The sequence below is a fragment of the Erpetoichthys calabaricus genome, chromosome 18 (genome assembly GCF_900747795.2).
Source record: "Erpetoichthys calabaricus chromosome 18, fErpCal1.3, whole genome shotgun sequence".
NCBI classification, from domain to species: domain Eukaryota; kingdom Metazoa; phylum Chordata; class Cladistia; order Polypteriformes; family Polypteridae; genus Erpetoichthys; species Erpetoichthys calabaricus.
The window spans coordinates 79,211,568-79,233,830 of NC_041411.2; the positions used below are offsets into that span (position 1 = coordinate 79,211,568).

Below are 22,263 nucleotides of genomic sequence, written 5' to 3' on the forward strand. Positions count from 1 at the left end.
TACAGTGTCTTTCATATCTATCTATCTATTCCTGCCGACTACACTATCTATCTATCCATCTGTTATACAGTGTCTTTCATGTCTATCTATCTGTTATACAGTGTCTTTCATATCTATCCATCTATCTATCTATCTATCTATCTATCTAATCCTGCCAACTACTCTATCTATCATATAGATCCTTTCATACCTATCTATCTAATCTTGCCGACTACGCTAAAATAGCTATCTGTTATACAGTGTCTTTCATATCTATCTATCTATCTATCTATCTAATCCTGCCAACTACTCTATCTATCTATCTATCTATGTTATAGATCCTTTCATACCTATCTATCTAATCCTGCCGACTATGCTAAAATAACTATGTTATACAGTGTCTTTCATATCTATCTATCTATTATTTAGCCCCTCTCATATCTATCTATGTGTCGTGAGGTTGTTGGCTCGGCGCCGTCTTTTTGATCTCACGGTTTTTACCCTTTTTTCTGTTTCTCATTCTTCTCCAGGTAGGCCCTCAACGTCAACTTGCTTACGCCAACAGTAACTGGCATGTCTTTGGGACAGAGAAGGAAACTGGAAAACTCTGAGGGAGAAATGTACCGATGCCAGATCAGGACACAACTCTGACGTCCCTGCTGAGGAATTTGCTCAGGTCAACACCCCCAACTCGGCTCGTCTCGGGACTCCAGAGGGAGACAGATTATACTGCAGAGCGAGCTTTCAGCCAACTGAGCCTTTGAAGAACGTTGTGTACGCACGGGTCACAATATACTGTGACGGACGGCCGGGACGTCCCTTTGACACTGGGACCGGGGGAGCAGCCATGGGATGCGTACTACGTCCCCCAGAACACGTGGTGGCCACGAAGCCCAACAGGGCTGAGCCCTGAAGTCCCACGCCTCTGGCCCCGAAGTAACCCAGGAGGGCTGCCATCACACGTTCTGGGGGCCAGTAATGTCTCCAGTGCCAAAGGAAGCTCGGTCAGACAATACAGAATTGTGGTTGTCTCAGAACCAAACTGACATTCAAGAACCTACACTAGGTTTATGGTGGCATTGCTCATCAGATAAACTTGGATGTAAACATCGCCAAGTACAGCAAGGAGCACTGACAATGCGTAATATCTACAGAGTACTAGCTAGCCAGTATGATCCTCTTGGATTTCTACTTCCATTTACCACTCAAGCAAAGGTAATAATAATAATAATACATTTTATTTATTTTTAGGCACCTTTCTAAACACTCAAGGACACCGAACAATAGATAAAACACAGATTATAAACAAAACTAAAATATACAAATTAAAATCAGACAGAGCAATTGTAATCAAAGAGAAAAAGCCGTCTTAAACAAATGAGTTTTAAGTTTAGATTTGAAAAGTGAGAACGATTCAATATTTCTCAGCTCAGATGGTAGTGAGTTCCAGAGCTGGGGAGCAGAGCAACTGAATGGTAAGACGGGCGAAGGGGACGGTCAAGTGGATGGAGGAAGAGGATCTAAGGGGGAATGGCAACATGGAGGAGGTCCTGTGGAGCTGTGGAGAGCCTTAAAAGTTAACAGAAGAATTTTGAATTGAATGCAGAACTTAACTGGAAGCCAATGAAGCTGATATGGTGAATAGAGGGGGTTCTAGTAATGATGCGGGTGGGCAGCTGAATTCTGGACCAGTTGAAGCTTATAAAGAGATCTGTGAGAAAGACCAAAAAAAAGGGAATTGCAACAATCCAGATGAGAAGTGACAAGGCTATGAACAAGGATAGCAGTGACGTGGGGCAAATACGATTAACGTTACGCAAGTGGAAATATGCGGACTGGGAGATTTTATTGATATGGGACTGAAAGGATAAAGTACTGTCAAGGATGACACCTTTGGGGAAGGAGACACAAAGGAATTATCAATAACAAAGGAAAAATGATCAGTTTTGGATAATGGTGATAGTGTACCAATGAGGAGAACCTCAGTTTTGTCACAATTTCATTTAAGAAAATTTGAAGAAAAGCAGGATTTGATTTCTGCTATGCAATTAATAAGCGAAAAGGGTGGAAAGGACACAGTAGGTTTGCTAGTGAGATAGAGCTGGATGTCATCAGCATAACAGTCCAAAGGCTGTGGGACAAGCAGAGAGACTGGGATGATCGCCAGTTACCAGAAGACTTGCTCAATGTTTGGAATGAGTGGCAGAATGAGCTCCACCTTCTATGCTATACAACACCAGACATAGATCAGGCTGATAATAAAAGAGAAGGCCACATTTACTGTGATGCCTCTGTGATGTGGCTGTCCGCCACAGTACGCATTCTCCTCTGTCAACATTTGCCTGAGCCTTATGCGCCTCTTTTTGTGCGTACGCAAGCTTTTTTTTTTTAAATTAATTTTATTGTAATCGTTCATACAAATCAAATCAATTTTTACAAATAATGCAAGCTTTATAAATGAGGCGCCTGGACTTCGATGAGTCAGCTTCCAAAACAAGCCTCATCTCATTAAGCCTGGTCCCAAACTAAAAAGACAGACCTGCATAGGCCAAAAATGGGACTCAGGCTTTAACAGTTCAAAACACTTTAAAAATTAAAATTAAAATTAAAAAAACACCGGGAGAAGGAAGCTCTGAATCACTGGCTTAAAAGGATAAGGGCAAAACACTTCTATTTCAAATCCAAAGCAACTACTAAATGATCAAAAAATGAAAGACAATCAAGAAAAAGAGCAAAATGGGTGTGCCTAGAAAGGCCACTCAACGCTAACAGGTCTAAATCTTAAACAAGAAAAAGAAGACAAAAGATAAAGTGTAACGAAAGTCACAGCAAAAACCTAAATGAGCCTCTGAGAGAACTGGACTATAAAGACTGGGGAGGTGGGCGGTCCCTCAGTGGTGACATCATGATGGCCCCGCCTCTTAGGGCTCCACCCACAGAGAACAAGGAACAGGGGCAAACATGAATACACAAGGCATAAATGTCATATAATAAACATAACAATGTTAACAAAAATTACATAAAAACACAAATGTCTGCAAAATAACCATTTAAAACCAGAAATAATCTTTGGAAGCAAAATAAATGTAAGCCAGGGAACAAACCCTGTGCTTGTTAATATTCCAGGACTTTGTAAAGTACGAAAAGGTGAAGAAGCTCAAAAGTTACCTTCTTAATATCATAATGAAGACCTCTTATAGCAAAGTTGGGAATATATTCATAACTCCGAATACCTCTTGGATACTAAAGGGAAAAAAAACAAACAAACACAAATCACACATATAGCGTAGCGCAAGATTCTCAGACCTGCTTAACTCTTTCAGGGTTGATGTCGACTTTTGTCAAAATTCAGGAGTAGAGGACGGTAATCAGCTGTAAACGGCAACAAAACTTACCCTTACCTTTTAGTTCAACTCTCTTTGCTAGAAGGAAAGTTACTCGTCGGACTCCAAGTTTGAAGCAAGTGATATGGAGATGGATATCAAAAAAACGAAAGTGAGGTACCGGCATCCTCTGATCGGCCCCCAGCTGATTGTGGTGCTGAACACTTTCGTGTAGCTGATGCGCCTACAGCAGGACCACCACTTACGATGACAAGAGGTACAAAACCATATTGCGTCACACTGCAATCACCACCGCCAACCACCTGCTGTGTGAAGACAGCCAGGCAGCTGGCCCACCGTGCATTCCTGCTGACCATCAAGGTGCCTCCACGCAGTCACTGCCACCAGAGATGCCAAATATGCGCCAACGGCAGCCACAGCATATAGCAACGGACGTTTTATATTGACTTATGTGTGAAACCATTGCATTGTGTGCTTTTTAGAAAACTGATTTTTTTGGAAAGAATATTCAGCCCGGGGTGGCACGGTGGCGCACTGGGTAGCGCTGCTGCTCAGTTAATGGAGTTTGCATGTTCTCCCCGTGTCTGCGTGGATTTCCTCCCACAGTCCAAAGACATGCAGGTTAGGTGCATTGGCGATTCTAATTTGTCCTGTGTGTGTGTGCCCTGCGGTGGGCTGGCACCCTGCCCGGGGTTTGTTTCCTGCCTTGCACCCTGTGTTGGCTGGGATTGGCTCCAGCAGACCCCCGTGACCCTGTAGTTAGGATATAGTGGGTTGGAGAATGGATGGATGGATATTCAGCCCTCAAAGAGTTAATGGAACTCGGAGTCATGGGGGGTGTTGGAGCCCAGCCCACCATCTTGGGTTGTTCAGGGTAAGAACAAACCCCAGACTGGGTGCCAGTCCTTCACAGGGCCCACACACACGTATCCGTGAGCCTCCAGTGACCTTCAGACACTCGTCTTTGAAAAGAAAATGAGACAAACCCGAGACAAAGCCATACGGTCATGAGGAGGACACGCAAAAAACACTTGGAGGCTAGAAATCAAGAAGATGGATGACAGGCAGCGATAGTGACTGTGGTCGAAACCTGCACATAAACATACATAGTGTGAGGGATTGCCGGCCATATATTCCGGCCAACACCTCCAGGCCACCAGGTGGAGCTCTCCCAACAGCATGTAGGTTACCCGAATTCCAGCAGGGCCTTATGGACCTTGTAGTTTGTATGCGAAGCCCTGCTGGATACCATGGGGGCCACCGGGAGCCGCTGTGGGGAGGCTCTCAGACTGCTATGTGCCCTATAACCCGGAAGTCCATCATGAACACATGACCGGAAGGAACGGCGTGCTTCCGGGGTGAAGAAATGGAGTTGTTATATGACCTGGAAGTGTTCCTAGTCACGTGGACAGAGATCGCGAAACACTTCCAGGTCAAGGACTATAAAAGGACTATGGGAAATCCCAGATGGTGAGCTGAGCTGGGTGGAAGGGTGGCAACGCGTCTGGGAGAGGAGGATTGGTGAATTGTATTGATTTATATGTGTAGTGTGGAGTGGAGGGTGCTTTGTGCACATTATTATCAGTTTTACCCGGTGTTTGGAGTGGTACCTGAGGGTTCAAGAGGTCGATAAAAGCCTCTACTGCTACAACAGAAATATAAAAATGTACATTCACACAAATACAGTACAGCCCCCTTAGACGTTTTCACATTTTTTTATTCTAACACACTGAATCCCACTGGGTTTGGTTTGGCGTTTTTGATGCTGATCAACAGAAGACGACTCTCTAATGACGGGTTTCCCAAACACTTGTGGTGTCAGTTTGTTCGCGACCCGGTGGGGTCCCCCTCCATCAATCATCAGAGCGGGATGAGGGGGTCTTAGATGAATCGAGTGTATTCATCAATGCAGTGCCGTCAGGGTGGGCCTTGGGGAGCTCGTCCGGGGTCGGCTGTGACCCACCTGCAATGCCGCCGCTGTAAACGGAGCGCAATCATCAAACCGGTGGATGGGCGTTCCACCGGGGTCAGCCATGATCCACTTATGATACTGCCTCTGTGAAACAAGCATGATCGACATATCACCTGGGGGCTTCGTCCGGGGTTGGCCACAGCCCACCTACAATGGGATGAGGAGACCTCTGGGTGGAGCTCCAACCTGACTGCCTTGCCCGGATTTGATTGCCTCCAGAGATTCTGGGACGCATGGCCGATTTAGGTATGTGTGCCCTGGGGCAGCCATTCTCAGATGGCATCTTGCTGGGGGTGACAAGGAGCAGTCGACCCCCCCCCCCCAGAAAAAAAAAGGAATGTTACAGGGTGTGCGGTCTGCAAAGTGTGCAGTATGCACACAGAAGGGCACCATTTATGCACACTCTGGACACTGTGGGGGATGAGGGTCGTCTAAGTTTAATAGTACTGCTCTGGACACCGAGGGGCACCATCTCCATGCCCCCGGGGCTCCAAATGGGCTTTGACCGCCACTCTCTAGCACACATTTGGTGTTTTTCCAGTGACCCAAGGGCCCTGTATGACTGAACTCCAGTGTGTCCATCAGAGTTTAAGTGTGCCTTGCGTCCCCAGGATCGGTACCTACTGTGCACTCCCCAGCAACATTGGGCCAGTTTAAGAGATGACAATCAACTGAACACAACTGGCATATGAAAATAAATAAATTAATAACTGCGGTGGGTTGGCGCCCTGCCCGGGGTTTGTTTCCTGCCTTGAGCCCTGTGCTTTCTGGGATTGGCTCCAGCAGACCCCTGTGACCCTGTAGTTAGGATATAGCGGGTTGGATAATGGATGGATGGATGGATGAATAAATAAATAAAAACCCAAGGATGCCATGAAGACAAATTCCGAACATGCAAAGTTCTTGCAGATCCAGTCTCCTGGAGTGAGAAGGCAGCACTGTGTCACTCCAGAACTTCGACATGATGACCAATGGCAGGTGAAAGAAATAAAATAATAAAAAATTCATTATCAGGGTTAGCAAAGGGTGCTTCATATTTATTTAATAACCACTTGTAGTTGAGAATAGACTTGATGCCTGCACACTTTACCCTAAACCCACCTGATTCAGGCTGGGGCGACACTTTAACAAAAACGCTCGGAGCCCCTTCTCAGTTCAGGGTGGCTGGCCAGGCCAACGCTCTCCGCTTTTGATATCGGACAGCAAACATTCCTTCACAGAAAAAATTCAAAGAGTTAGTCTTACTTTATACTGTTCAACCAGGATGTCTCTCGCTGCCTCAAAGATCAGTCTGTGCAGGCAAGTGGAGTAGTGGGCCAAAGTGTGGTCATAGTCAAAGCCGTAGATGTCAATGTCCTCCAGACTGATCTCGTTGTTGGCGTAGATCGTAGACGGGCTGGGCAGACTGCAGACGCCAGGGAGGAGCAGATCTGAAAAAGACAGAGGTGGAACAAAACTACTTCAAGTACCAGGATGCATCAACATTCGAGAAGATGTGTGAAAAGGTGCCGGTACTCCATGCTGAAATTGGAAGAGGTGCACTGGTGTGAAGCAAAAGGAGTTACCAAGTGTCAGGCCTGCCAGCATTGCTTATGTTTCACGCTGGACCCCCCGACCTCAACCTGCTGAGGACCTTCTTTGCCTGTGACTACAGCTGCAGAAGTCTAACAGACTACACCAAATGTTCTGTAGCAAACACGACCTGCTGCTTTGTCTTGGTGGAGTTCTATGTTAACACTGCTTCACCTTTTGTATTCTTTAATGTGTAGCCTTTGTCAGAATGCCCCAAATCCCATAGACTTAATGCTATTGTACTTTAGAACTTCCCACCACTGTCCCTTCTACATCTGTAACCTCAGGCAATTACATAGTGTAAAAGACAAGCAGGAGTTAAGTTACAACTTTAAATAATGTATTATTGATAATATTCATAAAATAATAACAATAAGCAAAGTGCAAGTGAATACTGGCAACCATACAACCTGATAAATGTTGATGTGTAGCTTCAGGTGGAACAAAGACTTGTTAGTTACATAAAATGTTTCTAGTTAAGTCATCATTTCTAGTCTAGAGAGTCCACCTTATGAGAAGGACTTAGGAATTGTGGTGGACTCTAAGCTATCGACTTCCCGACAGTGTTCAGAAGTCATTAAGAAGGCTAACAGACTGTCAGGTTATATAGCACCTTGATGAGTGGTGAGTACAAGTCCAAGGAGGTTCTGCTCAAGCTTTATAACACAATGGTGAGGCCTCATCTGGAGTCCTGTGTGCAGTTTGGGTCTCCAGGCTACAAAAAGGACATAGCAGCACTAGAGAAGGTCCAGAGAAGAGCAACGAGGCTGATTCAGGGCTACAGGGGAAAAGATTAAAAGAGCTGAGCCATTACAGAGATGAAGAGGAGACAGGAGTGAAGTGAGTACAATGATGAAGGGAATTAGTCCAGTGGATCGAGACGGTGACTTTAAAATGAGATGAAATCGAAAGTCCACCTTATGAGAAGGATTTAGGAGTCGTGGTGGACTCTAAGCTATCGACTTCCCGACAGTGTTCAGAAGTCATTAAGAAGGCTAACAGAGTGTCAGGTTATATAGCGCCTTGATGAGTGGAGTACAAGTCACAGGAGGTTCTGCTCAGGCTTTATAACACACTGGTAAGGCCTCGTCAGGAGTCCTGGGTGCAGCTACAAAAGGACATAGCAGCACTAGAGAAGGTCCAGAGAAGAGCAACTCAGGCTGAGTGCAAGGTGACAGCGGAAAAGATTAAAAGAGCTGAGCCATTACAGAGATGAAGAGGAGACAGGAGTGAAGTGACTACAATGATGAAGGGAATTAGTCCAGTGGATCGAGACGGTGACTTTAAAATGAGATGAAATCGAAAGTCCACCTTATGAGAAGGATTTAGGAGTCGTGGTGGACTCTAAGCTATTGACTTCCCGACAGTGTTCAGAAGTCATTAAGAAGGCTAACAGACTGTCAGGTTATATAGTGCCTTGATGTGTGGTGAGTACAAGTCCAAGGAGGTTCTGCTCAAGCTTTATAACACACTGGTGAGGCCTCGTCTGGAGTTCTGTGTGCAGTTTGGGTCTCCAGGCTACAAAAAGGACATAGCAGCACTAGAGAAGGTGCAGAGAAGAGCGACAAGGCTGATTCAGGGCTACAGGGGTTAAGTTATGAGGGAAGATTAAAAGAGCTGAGCCTTAAGGAGATGAAGAGGAGACCTGAGTGAAGTGTTTAAAATGATGAAGGGAATTAGTTCAGTGGATCGAGACGGCGACTTTACAATGAGTTCATCAAAAACACGGGGTTGGAAACTTGTTAAGGGGAAATCTCATAAAAACATTAAGAAGTTTGTCTTCACACAGACACGTGAAATCTATCTATCAATCATATAGTAATATAGTACCTTTCATATCCATCTATCGAGACAGTCTACCTTATGAGATGGATTTAGACGTCACAGTGGACTCTAAGCTATCAACTTCCCATTAGTGTTCAGAAGTCATGAAGAAGGCTAACAGAATGTCAGGTTATATAGCGCCTTGATGTGTGGAGTACAAGTCCCAGGAGGTTCTGCTCAGGCTTTATAACACACTGGTGAGGCCTCATCTGGAGTCTAGTGTGCAGTTTTGGTCTACAAAAAGGACATAGCAGCACTGGAGAAGGTCCAGAGAAGAGCGACAAGGCTGATTCAGGGCTACAGGAGATGAGTTATGAGGAAAGATTAAAAGAGCTGAGCCTTTAAAGTTTAAGGAGAAGGAGATGAAGAGGAGACCTGAGTGAAGTGTTTAAAATTAAGAAGGGAATTAGTGCAGTGGATCGAGACGGTGACTTGAAAATGAGTTCATCAAGAACACGGGGAAACAGGTGGACACACTTGTTAAGGGGAAATTTCGCACAAACATTAGGAAGTTTTTCTTTACACAAAGAACGATAGACACTTAGAATAAGCGACCAAGTAGTGTGGACTTTAGGGACTTTCAAAATTCGACTTGATGTTTATTTGGAAGAAATAAGTGGACAGGACTGGCGAGCTTTGTTGGGCTGAATGGCCTGATCTCGTCCAGAGTGTTCTAATATTCAATGTCAGCTTACTACAGGATGGGCCACATGCCTGCTTCAATATGGCTGCCATGTTGTGCTTCTCAGTGTGGTCTTCTTTTCAGTCCGTGGTGTGTGAGATGCTGCTTCATCATGATGGTGTGAGAGAGGGAGAGAGGGGTAAAGCAACTAAATGTATACATTTTTGGTCCAAATCCCTACACCAATAGGGCGCCGTGCTACAGAATGGCCTCCGATTCAAACCAATGCCAAACAGGCATACTTCAGACCAACGGGGTGGGGGGCACACAATACCTTTCACACCTTCCCCCCAAAACCATTTGTTGAGCTGATGCTTACCAGCTTGGTAAGGATGGCTTTCTCATGGGGGCTGATTGAGAGAGTACCCAAGGAAATGTGGGCAGAGTGGTGACCCTGAGGCTAGGGAGGTTGCCGATTCAAATCCCGTAAAACGCCAGACGTGTCTCTACTCCATTGGGCCCTTGAGTAAGACCCTTAACCTACAATTACTCTGACGTTAATCTGCAAGCAGGGTCGGCACTCCAGCCACTGTAGAAAACCTCACACTCGTTCCTTGTGGTGCTGAGGTGTCACCCGTTGCACGGCTGCACTCGGATGTCAATCCGAATGGTTCGTTGTGTAATCAGCGCGTGCTCCCAACCAAGAAAATAAATTTGTTTTATGAGCGGGATGGAGAAGAGCCGAGGATCGGCCACCCATACACTAGATGGCAGTGGTCCTCGTCTGACAGACACCCACAGGGGTGCTTGGGAGTCTGGAATTGCAGCCCTGTTGGGATCCCTGGGGATCAATAGAGGGCGCCGTTCGGGGAGGACCTCCCTACTTTTTCGATGGCCCACACAGCCATGTGACACCGGAAGCATTGCTGGTTGCGACTTAAAGGGAGTCCTCTGGCTCACTTCATTTGAGTCGGAGTCGGGAGGCAGCGGGCAACACTCACCGGAAGGTAGAGGAGGAGGAGGAAGAATCAGTTATTATTGTGATTGTATTGTTACTGGCGAAGAGAAGGGTCTTGTGGAATGGCGGTCCTTTATTGTATTCATATAATGTGTGCTGTGTCTTGGGACTGGGCCTCAGTGGCGCCCCCTTGTGGCCACACTGTCAATGTCAATTTAATGGCTTCACTGTGAGAGAATATTTTTAAGGATAATTGTCGTATTGCTGTAAAGTCACAATGGCACAGAAACCTACATTTGCATAAAGTCAGTATATTTGCATAAGGAACGCCCCCTTTGCAGCAACACGGTCAAATGTTCCTGATGACTGCCACACTCATTGCACTGCGAGAAACAAAAGCTTAAAGATGGCCGGCAAACTCATTTCTCAGTGCGTGCTGAAGGTTTTTTGAGTGGTCTTGGAAGAGGAGTTAAGGTGTTTGTTTCGATAAACTGGTGAAGCCGTAACACACCCCACATCTCAACAGCAACCTTTCCTTTTCCTTTTCCACCAGACAACATGAAATGATTCTTCTAAACACTGGACTTGTATCAATGGATATAAAAGAAGAGAAATATGATGCTTTCGAGGAAGAGTCAGTTTGCAGGGATCACCGGAAATGGAAAAAAAAAGACAGTCCAAGATGAGGAATTGGGTGGGAAAGAAATGGTGGAACTGGGGGAAGACATGGGGGACGCTTGGGTCAGAATTCAGTGCAAAGATCTGAACGGTAACGCAACAGATCTGAAATGGTTAACAGTATTGGGGGGGGGGGCGTTTATCTACAAGGTACAGATTGTATAAGCATGGGCTGACAGGGGCGAAAACAAGACAAGCCCCCCCACGTCAAGGGTGTAAGGACACTTCACTTGGACTGTGTGGTTCCTCACAGGCCCTGTGCTTGACTAAGCACCAATGCATTCTGGGACGGGTTGTTTGTAGCTGAAGTTGGTTCTTTGTGCTTTGAAGAACTTCCGAATACGTAAAAAAACAAACTGTTTTACTGTATGGTGGGGTTGTAGGACGCTAACAGATTACGAAAACCTGGACTTCACCTGGGTTTCTGAACGTATGCAGCGAGACCCCTTTGTATTTCACATGCTGTGTTGATAACATTGGTTTGTGGTTATTCACTGTATGGAGTCCGTTACAGATCTGAAGAAGAAAAAGGGTCTTCATGTGGATGGGGGTCCTTTGGGTATCCAAAACTTGTTCCCCTACAAATTGCACGTTACTGCATGGGTTCCTCATAAATCCATTGATTGATCAAGCGGCCGTTTCTACGAAGAGTTCTTTGCATATCAAGTTGGCTCTTTGGGCTTTGAAAAGGTCGTGAGCAGAGACGTGTGCTGAGGTTCATGGCTGGTGACTCCTTCAGAGACAGATTTACAAATATATCAACCCAAAAGAGTCGCTCATTCACTATTCAGTTGGCACATCGACTACTGGTTATGGTTACTGGTTATATCTCATCAGCATTTCTTTCCACGCACACAGGTAAGGCGCATATTTGGCTAAGACAGAGAGCGGAGAGAGCAGCATTTGCGTTGCAATTCCACAATTCATACTCATTTAAAACAAATGGAAGAACAGAGTGGTGTACAAAAAAAAATGATTTCAGTTTTGACCTTAATTGAAATATTTAGTTGTTTTTAGTTTTTAATTCTGATGCTTTAATCAATTTTAATAGACTGTTCAACATATGGATAACAAGAAAAACAAAAAAATATTTAAGGTCAAAATTTAGTTTTTAAATATTTGTTTTTTTCTTACTCTGATCCCATTTTTTTTTTTTATAAAACTGAAAACCGTTTATGGTTTTACCTTTAATTGTAAATGAAGTCCATGCGCCTATCCTTCTCTACGAAAATCACCGCCACTTTCTTGTAAAAGTCCTCCTTATTTTTGCTTTAGTTTTAAAAATCATAATCTTCCATTTTGGCAGTCAATCGGAATTAAAAATAAAAATAAAAATAAACGGAGCGCTGCAGTGCACTTGACTTTCTGATGTCGCTAACTGATCGGCGCCTCTGCGAAGAAGAACAGTAACGAGCACCTGTTGGGCTCACACGCGCCCCCTTCAGGGCAGCACGGTACTGTCTGCCTCACTCGCCCTGTGCCTTTTCACTGCGATTTTGTGTCTGATCAGCAAGACTAAATATGTCACACACATTCATTAAAGATATTAGTCAGACTGTGGAAAGTCAGGGTGTATAACATTATATTGGGGATATACAGAGAGGGCACGCGCCAATCGCACGCATAAGCCCAGTGTGTGTGGGACAGCGCAGTCCGAGGGCTGCCGCACAGCGTCATTTCCCCCTGTATTGGAACAGGAAATGCGCCAATTCAGCGATCAAAATTATTGAAATCATACAGAAACAAATGTATAGCACATACTGGTGGACAAATTTATTTTATGTTATCATTATTAGTGTTATTTACTTTTCATGATGACCTCACCTGCCTACCCTGACAGCACGTCCCTGATCACGAACATGTAGAAAAATAAAAAAAAACTTTAATTAACTTAGCTTTTCTTGATCTGGTAGAATCCTTCTATGTTACTGTATGTATCAAGAATCCGTTTAAACTCATGAACTGTTAGCGTTTTATAAATCTGTCACGATCTGTTCCTGGTTACTTACTGTGAGCCTCTTTCTGATCCAAACAAATAAATGGATCTTTCTGGAACCTTCGCATGGATGGTTCTTTAAGGAACCAAAAGCGGGCATCGCTCTGAAGGACTGCTCTGGCACTTTTATTTTTTAAGTCTAAGTAGCCTACCCTATACATTAAAGATTTTACATATTAGGGAGTTTTTGAAAGCACAAAGAAGCAACTTCAGATGCAAGGAATGAATTGTTGCCTTCGAACGAACCGCACGAACCAGTAAGGTGCCATTCAAGGACCGTTCTTTTTCGGAGTGTAGCATTGTCCTTTTGTTAAAATATGTAGTAATGTGATACAAGAAAATTATGTGAACGTAATGCAATTAGTAGCTAGGAATTTACTATAAAGTTACAGTCGTGTTTTTTAAAAGCGTACAGTATGCGATCTCGATGGCTCACAGCCGAGCGCTTGCCCCCCCCCCCCCCCAAAAAAGAGGAAACATAAGGACAAGTCTTACCACGGACGAGCTTCTTCATGTCGTTGTACCTCGCCCACATGTGCACCTCCTTGTCGCCTGTCCCCGGTCGAACCACGCTGAGTGGCGTTTCAGCCTGCAGCTCGGAGGAGACCGGGCGCTGCCCGCTGCCCTTCCCGTGGTCCGTACACTCGGCCGAAACTCGGCGAACTGTCAAGGGCGCCCCAGACGACAGCTGCTGGCACCTCATCAAAGCGGTCCTGCTGAGACGATTCATCTCAGAGGAGCGATCCGTGCAGGTCACCTCAGGCACTCGGAGCGGCGAGCTGCTACTGCTGCTTCTCTCACCGCCCGGCTCGTCTATAGCCGCAGACTCTGCCTTTAGGTGCTCCAGACGCGCAGCCCGCTTCGTAATCCCTCGAACTGCTCCAGTGGCATTAAAAAATAAAAATACAAATAAAAAAACTGCTGCGGAACATGTTCACTTGACTTCACAGTTACATCTTCTTGTAAAACAAAGCTGGGTTGATAGCGACGAGAACATCTCTAGCCGAACAGCCCACAGCTGGAAACTTTGAAGGCGTTGTTTAGAAAGTGCGTGGCAGATCTGCGCAGGCGGAGGACGTGATTGGCGGAGCTTTAGAACTTTGGTTTGGCGGTCTGCGCAGACGCCGCAGGGCTTCTGGATACAGAATGAGAATGAGAATCAGAAGTGCTTTTATTGGTACGTAATGTACAGGAATCGAACTCCGCAGCTCCAGAGCTGTTTATAACAGAACGCAACATCACATACAAATACTATACATTACCGGTCAAAGGTTTTAAGCTCAGCTTTTTCAGTTTTAATGGAAATGCCTGTACTGTATATCGAAATCTAGGCATAAAACAAATAAACAATGTCAAAAAAAAAATAAGTCAAGGAATCATTAAGTGTACAAACTTTAATTCAGATTTTGGATTTATCAAAGCAGCCTGCACCTTCTGCTGATATAACAACCCAACTGTGGTGACCCTTTGGATTCAGAATGCCGGTCACTCTGTGCAAGTCACCAACTCTGCCTCCAGCCCAAGAACCCCAAACCGTCACACTTCCTCCTCCATGTTGGACCGTTGGTGATGAACTGAAGATTTCAAATTCTGATTCATTGCTCCGTAAGACTTTCTTCCAGTCTGGTACTTCCAGCCCCTGTCTTGTCCTTTAATAAATGGTTTTCTTCCTGCCACTCGTCCCATCACACCTGCAGCACAAAGTCTTCCCTTCACAGTCCAAACTGACACTCGCTTTGTTTCGCCCTGCTGTGCTGTAAGGCGCTGGTGATCACGTCAGCTGGGGACCAACCAGAAACTCGTCTTCTGATTGGCTTGTGACTTTTGGCTCTGCCAGATCTCTTCCTATCAGAGCTCCCTGCCAGTTTTCAGTGGCTTGTGTAGGACACCACTGGACAGTTTGCAATTTCTCTAAATGACAGGCTTCCGCTTTGAAGGGTAATACAGGGCGAGCCAAAATTATGTTAACATTTGAATGGCGGAAACAATTTATTCACAAAACACACTTCATGTGCAAGATGATTTACAGGAACATCTCAACCTGTTTGCCATCATGTTCAACACGTGTACCGTATGTCCATCCATCCATTATCCAACCCGCTATATTCTAACTACAGGGTCACAGGGGGTCTGCTGGAGCCAATCCCAGACAACATAGGGCGCAAGGCAGGAAACAAACAACCAGGCAGGACACCAGCCGACCGCAGTGATAGGATATAGTGGGTTGGATAATGGATGGAATTTAAAATAATTTAATTAATATTACCATACAGAGAATAACAGCGTGCTTACCTCCTCTCACACTGATGACGTAACATAACACAACAAACTGAGCAGGAAAACATACAACACAATGAATGTTATCAGGATTTGGTGACGCTCCAAACCAGTGCAGGATTTACGTATAAGCTACACAAGCTATAGCTTAGGGCCCCCGCCTTCTTGGGGGCCCCCAAAACAAATTGTCCGAGTGAGCAATTGTCATATATACTTAAATATACTACAGCATTATTTGTCCCAATCAGGCCCGGCCTTAGGCATAGGCGAAGTAGGCGACCGCCTAGGGCCCCGGATCGACTCCTTGGTCTAATTTTCACGCATTTCACAGAGCTTCCAGGGGGCCCCTGGACCCCCCTTTCGTTTATGGCCCCATAATACCTAAGACCGGGCCTGCTCCAAACGACTAAACTTCTCATTTTATACACCTGTTACACATGTCTAGTGTGTATGTGGTACCATGTAGCGTATTGTGTGTCTGAGGATCACCCTGTTGACTCATCTTAGGTACGCAATCCCACCCTGGGAGGGCAGGGGGCGCTGTCGCTAACGGCATTGTCTCTTTCTGTTTCCCACAGCCAGGAGTAGACGCTCACTCAGGTCGAGACATGCAGGTTAGGTGCATTGGCGATTCTAAATTGTCCCTAGTGTGTGCGTGTGTGCCCTGGGGTGGGCTGGCGTCCTGCCTGGGGTTTGTTCCTGCCTTGTGCCCTGTGCTGGCGGGGATTGGCTCCAGCAGCCCCGCTGTGACCCTGTAGATAGGATATAGCGGGTTGGATAATGGATGACAACCATCCAACCAACCATCCAAGTGGTAGGTGAGGCGACAACGATTTTTCTGGCGAGCGTACTTTCAGTTGTGTTCCTGTGCTCTGTTGAAGCAAGATAACAAATTATTTAATAAAATTTTAATCATAATTTGTCACTCCATCGTTATGTCACTCCGATAAAATGTCACTCCTTTGTTAGGTCACTCCTATGAAGTGTCACTCCTTCGATACAGACCCGTGCTTGGTTTGCAGCATAGGTTTCCTCCCACAGTCCAAAGACATGCAGGTTAGGTGCATTGGCGATCCTAAATTGTCACTAGTGTGTGCTTGGTGTGTGGGTGAGTGTGCCCTGCCCGGAGTTTGTTTCCCGCCTTGCGCCCTGTGTTGGCTGGTGGCTGGGATTGGCTCCAGCAGACCCCCGTAATAATGGAGAATAGATGGATGGATATTTTCTCACCTGAATCCATGCACCAGTGTTACAAACGAGACCCCCCGAGGTTTGGTTCCCCCTCGCTGCAACGGTTCAACGTGGATGAAAATGTGCAGCGCGAAGACCAACTTGTACTCCGCAGCCTTGATGATACAAAAAGAATCCGAACATCTGCCGATTTTCTTTTTGTTTTTTCCTTTAAAGGTTTGAATCAGCATATCCAAGCCCACCCATCTGAACACCAGCAAATGACAGACTTTTGGATGGCTACCAAGTGATTGAGTTTGGTGGGTCGGCTCTGGGAGTAAACGATTCCTAAGATCTTTGTAAGGAGTTGGCAGAAGAGAACACCCAAAGCCCCCCTACCCCAACGGTGCCCCCTACAGTCCAAGAGTCCAGCACATATGGACTCTCAAGCCCAGACTACACCTCTTTAGTTCTCATGAGAGATTTAAAAGGTGCCGCTCTCACCCCGCACTTCACCACTGGTACGATCCACCCTCCATAAGTCAGCCTGCCCAGCTGGCACAGCCTAAGCTTAGGTGGCTTCAGCTGCTGGGGAGGATGCTGCATAATATTGTGCCAGTTTTAACCATGTAAAAAAAAAAAAAAAATACAAGAAAGGAGGGAAATTTATTTAAAGGGATTTCTTTAAGAAAAATGGTGGCGCAGATTATTCACCCCTCCTGCCCCGCCAGTCTGAGCCAAATCCAAGGATCTCAGAGTCGTGGCAGCACTTTGAGGCGGCCGTTGGCTTCCCTTGCACAGGTACAAAACTCTGCGGTTTTTATATTCCCTTCGATTAAATTAAGATAAATAAATGAATCTCCGGGGTGGGAAGTCAATATGGCGTGTTGAGAAAGTATTCAGACCCCTTCACTTATTTTGGTTTTATTCATATTTTGCTTAAAGTAAATGACCCCATTTTGAATTTCTTTTTTCAATTGACTTTAAATGTGGGCAGCACCGTGGGTGAAGAAGTGAGTCATGGCTTCGATTCTTGAGAGGCTGCTGTGCTTTGGTGGGTTTTCTCCTGGTACTTCAAAGTCCTGCCCGTTAAGTTGTTAGGATATTGCAAATCAGCCCAAATGTGACTGGCACGTCCTGCCCAGTTCTGTTTTCTGCCTTGTGCTCAGTGCTGCCTGGCCCAAATGTGACTGGCAGACTGGCATGTCCTGCCCAGTTCTGTCCGGCCCAAATGTGACTGGCAGACTGGTGCGTCCTGCCCAGTTCTGTTTCCTGCCTTGTGCTCAGTGCTGCCCGGCCCAAATGTGACTGGCAGACTGGCGTGTCCTGCCCAGTTCTGTCCGGCCCAAATGTGACTGGCAGACTGGCGCGTCCTGCCCAGTTCTGTTTCCTGCCTTGTGCTCAGTGCTGCCCGGCCCAAATGTGACTGGCAGACTGGCACGTCCTGCCCAGTTCTGTCTGGCCCAAATGTGACTGGCAGACTGACACGTCCTGCCCAGTTCTGTTTCCTGCCTTGTGCTCAGTGCTGCCATGATGGCTCCAGCTCTCCCTCACAGCTCTGAATTGGATAAAACTTTTCAGAGAACGCTTTGTTTCTAGGTGCCCACGTTGAATGTATTTGTTTCTTGGTTCCTGGGTAGGAATTAAATATAGCGCCTTCAGAAAGAATTCAGACCCCCTTCACTTTGTTTTTTTTTTTTCACATTTTGTTATTTTGCAGCCTATGATGGACGGCACTCATGGGCAGGGATGGTCTTTAGTTCCTTAGCTGGCCAGTAGGCCATAATAGTGAGTGGCCAGAAAGAAAGGCAGGGTGTTCTCTTCCTCAGTCAGGAGGCGGGCATGAGATGCCAATGTGAAAGCAGCAGCGGGTACCCAGGCATCCCGGCGGGGTTTGGAAGAGTCAGCCTCCCAAGACTGTTTGCTACCCTGAAACGCTACATGGCAGCATTTCTGGGCCAGGGTACCCTAATGCACACCTGCAGGGCATGCTGGGAACTGTAGTCCCTTTCTGGGTTCTATGGGTGCTATCAGGGGGAGCTTCAGGGATTGGCTGTCGGTTATTATTAGCTGAAGTCGGGTATGTAGGAGGGACAAAGCTCGCCAGGGGTGAGTGGAGGAGGAAGAAGAGAGAGAAGACAAAAAATTCTTAATTTGTACGGTGAATTCTACAAGAAACCTGTTTAAAAGGTATTCCATTATAATAAACCATTTATTTGTGAACCCGGGACTTGTGTCTGTGAGGTTGTGTCTGGGGTGTTAGGGGGCTGTGAGACTCCCCACCCCCCCCCCCCATAGTTGTCAAAAATGCCTTATGCTAAAATCATTTCAATTAATTTTTACTAGGGAGAGGCTCCTTGGTGTCCATGGTGGGACTGAGAGTGCACTGCTTGAGGCTGTGGTGCTCAAAGTACATGTCGTGTCATTTTTCTAACCCGTTTAATCCAGATCAGGGTCATGGGAGGGGGGGTTATTTTTGGGGGCTATCGCAACTAGCATAGGGTGCAAGGCAGCATAAGGCGCCAGGGTGCCAGTCCAGCCAAACACCAAGCACACACTCAGGCCAGTTTAGCGTCGACAATCCACCTGACCTGCATGTCTTTGAGCAGTGAGAGGAAACCCACAGAGACACGGGGAGAACACGCCAACTCCAGGGAGGATGTGAACCCTGGTCTACTTACTCTGTGGCAGCACTGTGCCAATGTGCCACCCTAACAGTACAGAGGATAACCAAATAATCGGAACGTATTTTGGTGGCAAAGAACTCAAGGAGATGCTTGATCCAAAGATTCCTCTTGTATTTGGATAAACGCTACGCTGTGCGGACGACTAAAGACGCACAAGGTTGTAGCGATCGCCCGATACGGGAACGCGATTCCTACACTTCACCACTCGAGAGGGAAGAGGACGATATTTGACAGATAAAATAGCATTACCATACTCGGTCCTCGGCCCCTCTTGTCCTTAATGCACGTCCTTAAATAACTGGCCAAAAAAAAATCATAAATCAGAAAAAAAAGTGGGACTGATAAATATTTTGAATGTCAAAACTACTGATTACATTTTCTTGCTCATTTGTGATCCCACTTCCCCAGACGTTCTCCCCTGCGGCCAAATCCTATCCCCCGGTTTGACACAGACAATAAAGAAAAATAAAAAACTGTTCTCAGAGAAAGCAGAAAGAAAGTTTTAACGTAGTCCATATATGCGTAGATGAAACCTGCAGTTCAGTTCCTACCATAAGGCGTGAGGGAACACAACAGTCCTCTGGCGAAAACAGCTTCTCCGCTGGCTATCACGAAGAAACACACTCACGAGTCCGACTCACCAAACCGGAGCACCCGGAGAACACCAGACCCTGGACTCTTCTCGGGGATTCGTTACACCGATTGTTTCTTCAGGGTGGCCACCCACAAATAGCAGACGTCCCTGGGTGATGTCAGATCCTGGCGTTTCTTAAAGCGTATATAGTCGCCTCCTTGCCTTCGGCCATTTCCTTCCTTGATCCGCCATTACCCTTAAAAAGAAAAAGTTTCCCGCCGAAACATCTTTTCTCCTCTCGGTTGCTATAGAAACATGACGCCGGCAACAGGCAGCTGGAATTTTTACCGGGCGGGGTCCTCCCAGCACTGGGTCGTCCTCAAAAGTGCCTGAAGGGCACCCTCTCAGCCACGTTATAAAGTGACGGACAGCCCAGAAGGCCAACCCGACTGACAAGTTATGCAGCCTGGCTACAAGGTGGCATGAAAGGTTACACTCCTTTGATCGCTTTGTTTTGTTTTATTCAATTTTAAAGAATATATTTACATGTTGTAGTAAAACGGAATGTCCAGTCACTCATATGCAGAACCTCAGCTTGTACTCCACAACAGCAGACGATGGCGAGTTCGCTCATATCTGTCAAACAGGCCGCAGTGCAGCTCTTCTGCATTATGTCCAATTGTCGTGGCGGTATAGTCATAATTCATAAATTGCAGTGGCGGACCGTGCGTTTCACACCTAGGCCTCCGTCTGAATCAACCCGCCCCTCAAAAACTAATTTCTAGTTATAAAAACCATCTTAATATGCAGAAATACAGTATAAAGAGCCATTGCATCGCAGATAGATAACTCCTGTAGCCACAATAAATGCCTTTATTGAATAGACAAACCAGAGGTGAACAAGTTCCTTTCTACTGCAGCTACAGCCCGCGACACACATAAAAAACATCAATAACAACTCATAAACTTGCAATATTAATTATGAAAATCACAACATTTTACTCACCAAAAATTCGGATTATTTGTAAACAAAATCCATCCTCCTCTCTGTCCTCAAAAACAGTTCAATTACTCTGTCGTACAGATTATCCGTGCGCTTCAGTTCCATCACGAAGTCCCTTTCTATCACCATCGAAGCTAATGCTGAAAGTCAAACCTGCCCTGTCGTATTCCTGGCATAAGTTTTAATTCACTTTAGGGCTGAAAATGTCCGCTCGACAGAAGCAGTGGACACGGGAATGCTCACCGCCAAACATACCAATGTGTACAGCTGCCCCATGATGCTCTCATTCAGATTTTTATATTACACCATCCTAGCCAATCAACGGGTCTGAATACGGTTGCCGTACACCTGCTAGAGGGCCCTAGTGACACCAACACAAAATCTGATTGGTTGAAGCAACGGTTTAATCGACATCTATTTTGTGTTAGAGGGCCTGCAGAACGGATTGTGAAGGCCTCCTGGGCAGACTTCTTTGACTTTGACCCTGCCTGGCAACAAATGACGGCTGAAATGTGATTGGTTAAATGCTTTAATACGAAAATACATGTCTGGAAGGAGCATAGCCATCGGAAAAGCTATGAAAGGAAGCGGACAGACTATTTGGAATTATTTAATAAGTATTCATGGACAAAATATAATTAACATCAGTTTGTGTTTCAGATATTTTTTTAGGCCAGCAGAGAAGGCCTTGAAGTCCCTGATAAGTTGTTAAGAAGGCTCACAGAATGTCAGGTTATATAGCGCCTTGATGTGAGCAGTACACATCCCAGGAGGTTCTGCTCAGGCTTTATAACACGCTGGTGAGGCCTCATCTGGAGTCCTGGGTGCAGTTATGTTCTCCATAAAGACATAACAGCACCGGAGAAAGTCCAGAGAAGAGCAACTGGGCTGATTCAGGGCTACAGGGGATCAGTGGCGTAGCTCGAGTTGGCGCCACTCGGGGCGGTGCTTCAATTTGCTGCCCTCCAACGTATCTGAACATGTTACCCTATTTAAATAGAAAATTAAAATGACAGAGAAAAATTAAAATACATTTTGCATAGATTTATTTATATAGAGAGAAACAGCAATATTTTTTTCACATATAATTATTTATAAGCATCAACTAGACAAGAATATAGTACAGACGCACTGATAAGCCGTGTTCTGATTATTAGTTTAATATAATTACGCTGCGAAAACCAAAACCGGTGTGGTGTACCAGTGATAGGTGGGGATGAGCAAGAACACATTTGGATTGATAACGAAACGAAATTATACATTGTGAATTAGTTGTTTATCTTCCTAGAAATTATTATAGGTGTAATGTTTCTGTTTATTTTTGTTATTGCCTCATAAATATCAACTGCCGTGTCTGATGCCGTCACAGAAGGACCGTCTGAAAATGATTTTTGAAGCATTTGTGGATGAAAATCAGAGAATTTGACTTTTTTTCATTCATGAGTGATATTTTTCCGAACCCTGCTGCTTACATGTGAAGTGTTCTGAGCCTTTTGGCCAATAATGCCGCCCCCAAAAATGTGCCGCCCGGGGTGGACCGCCCCTAGCTACGCCACTGCAGGGGATGAGTGATGAGGGAAAATTAAAAGAGCCGAGCCTTTACAGTTTAA

General features: G+C 45.6%; 1 protein-coding gene across 2 annotated transcripts in view; it reads right to left on the reverse strand.

The window, feature by feature from the left end:
- The window catches only part of LOC114668749 (5'-nucleotidase domain-containing protein 2-like), a 59,600-nt gene extending 45,425 nt beyond the window's left edge, over positions 1–14,175 (reverse strand). For both annotated transcript variants that reach the window (XM_051921021.1, XM_028824662.2), the window contains exons 1-3: positions 13,441–14,175; positions 6,541–6,725; positions 3,148–3,222 (exon numbers count right to left, since the gene is read on the reverse strand). In XM_051921021.1, coding sequence (XP_051776981.1) covers positions 3,148–3,222; positions 6,541–6,725; positions 13,441–13,675 — 495 coding nt within the window. In that variant the 5' untranslated portion in view covers positions 13,676–14,175. The remainder of the gene's footprint in view (positions 1–3,147; positions 3,223–6,540; positions 6,726–13,440) is intronic.
- Positions 14,176–22,263: the final 8,088 nt, after the last annotated feature.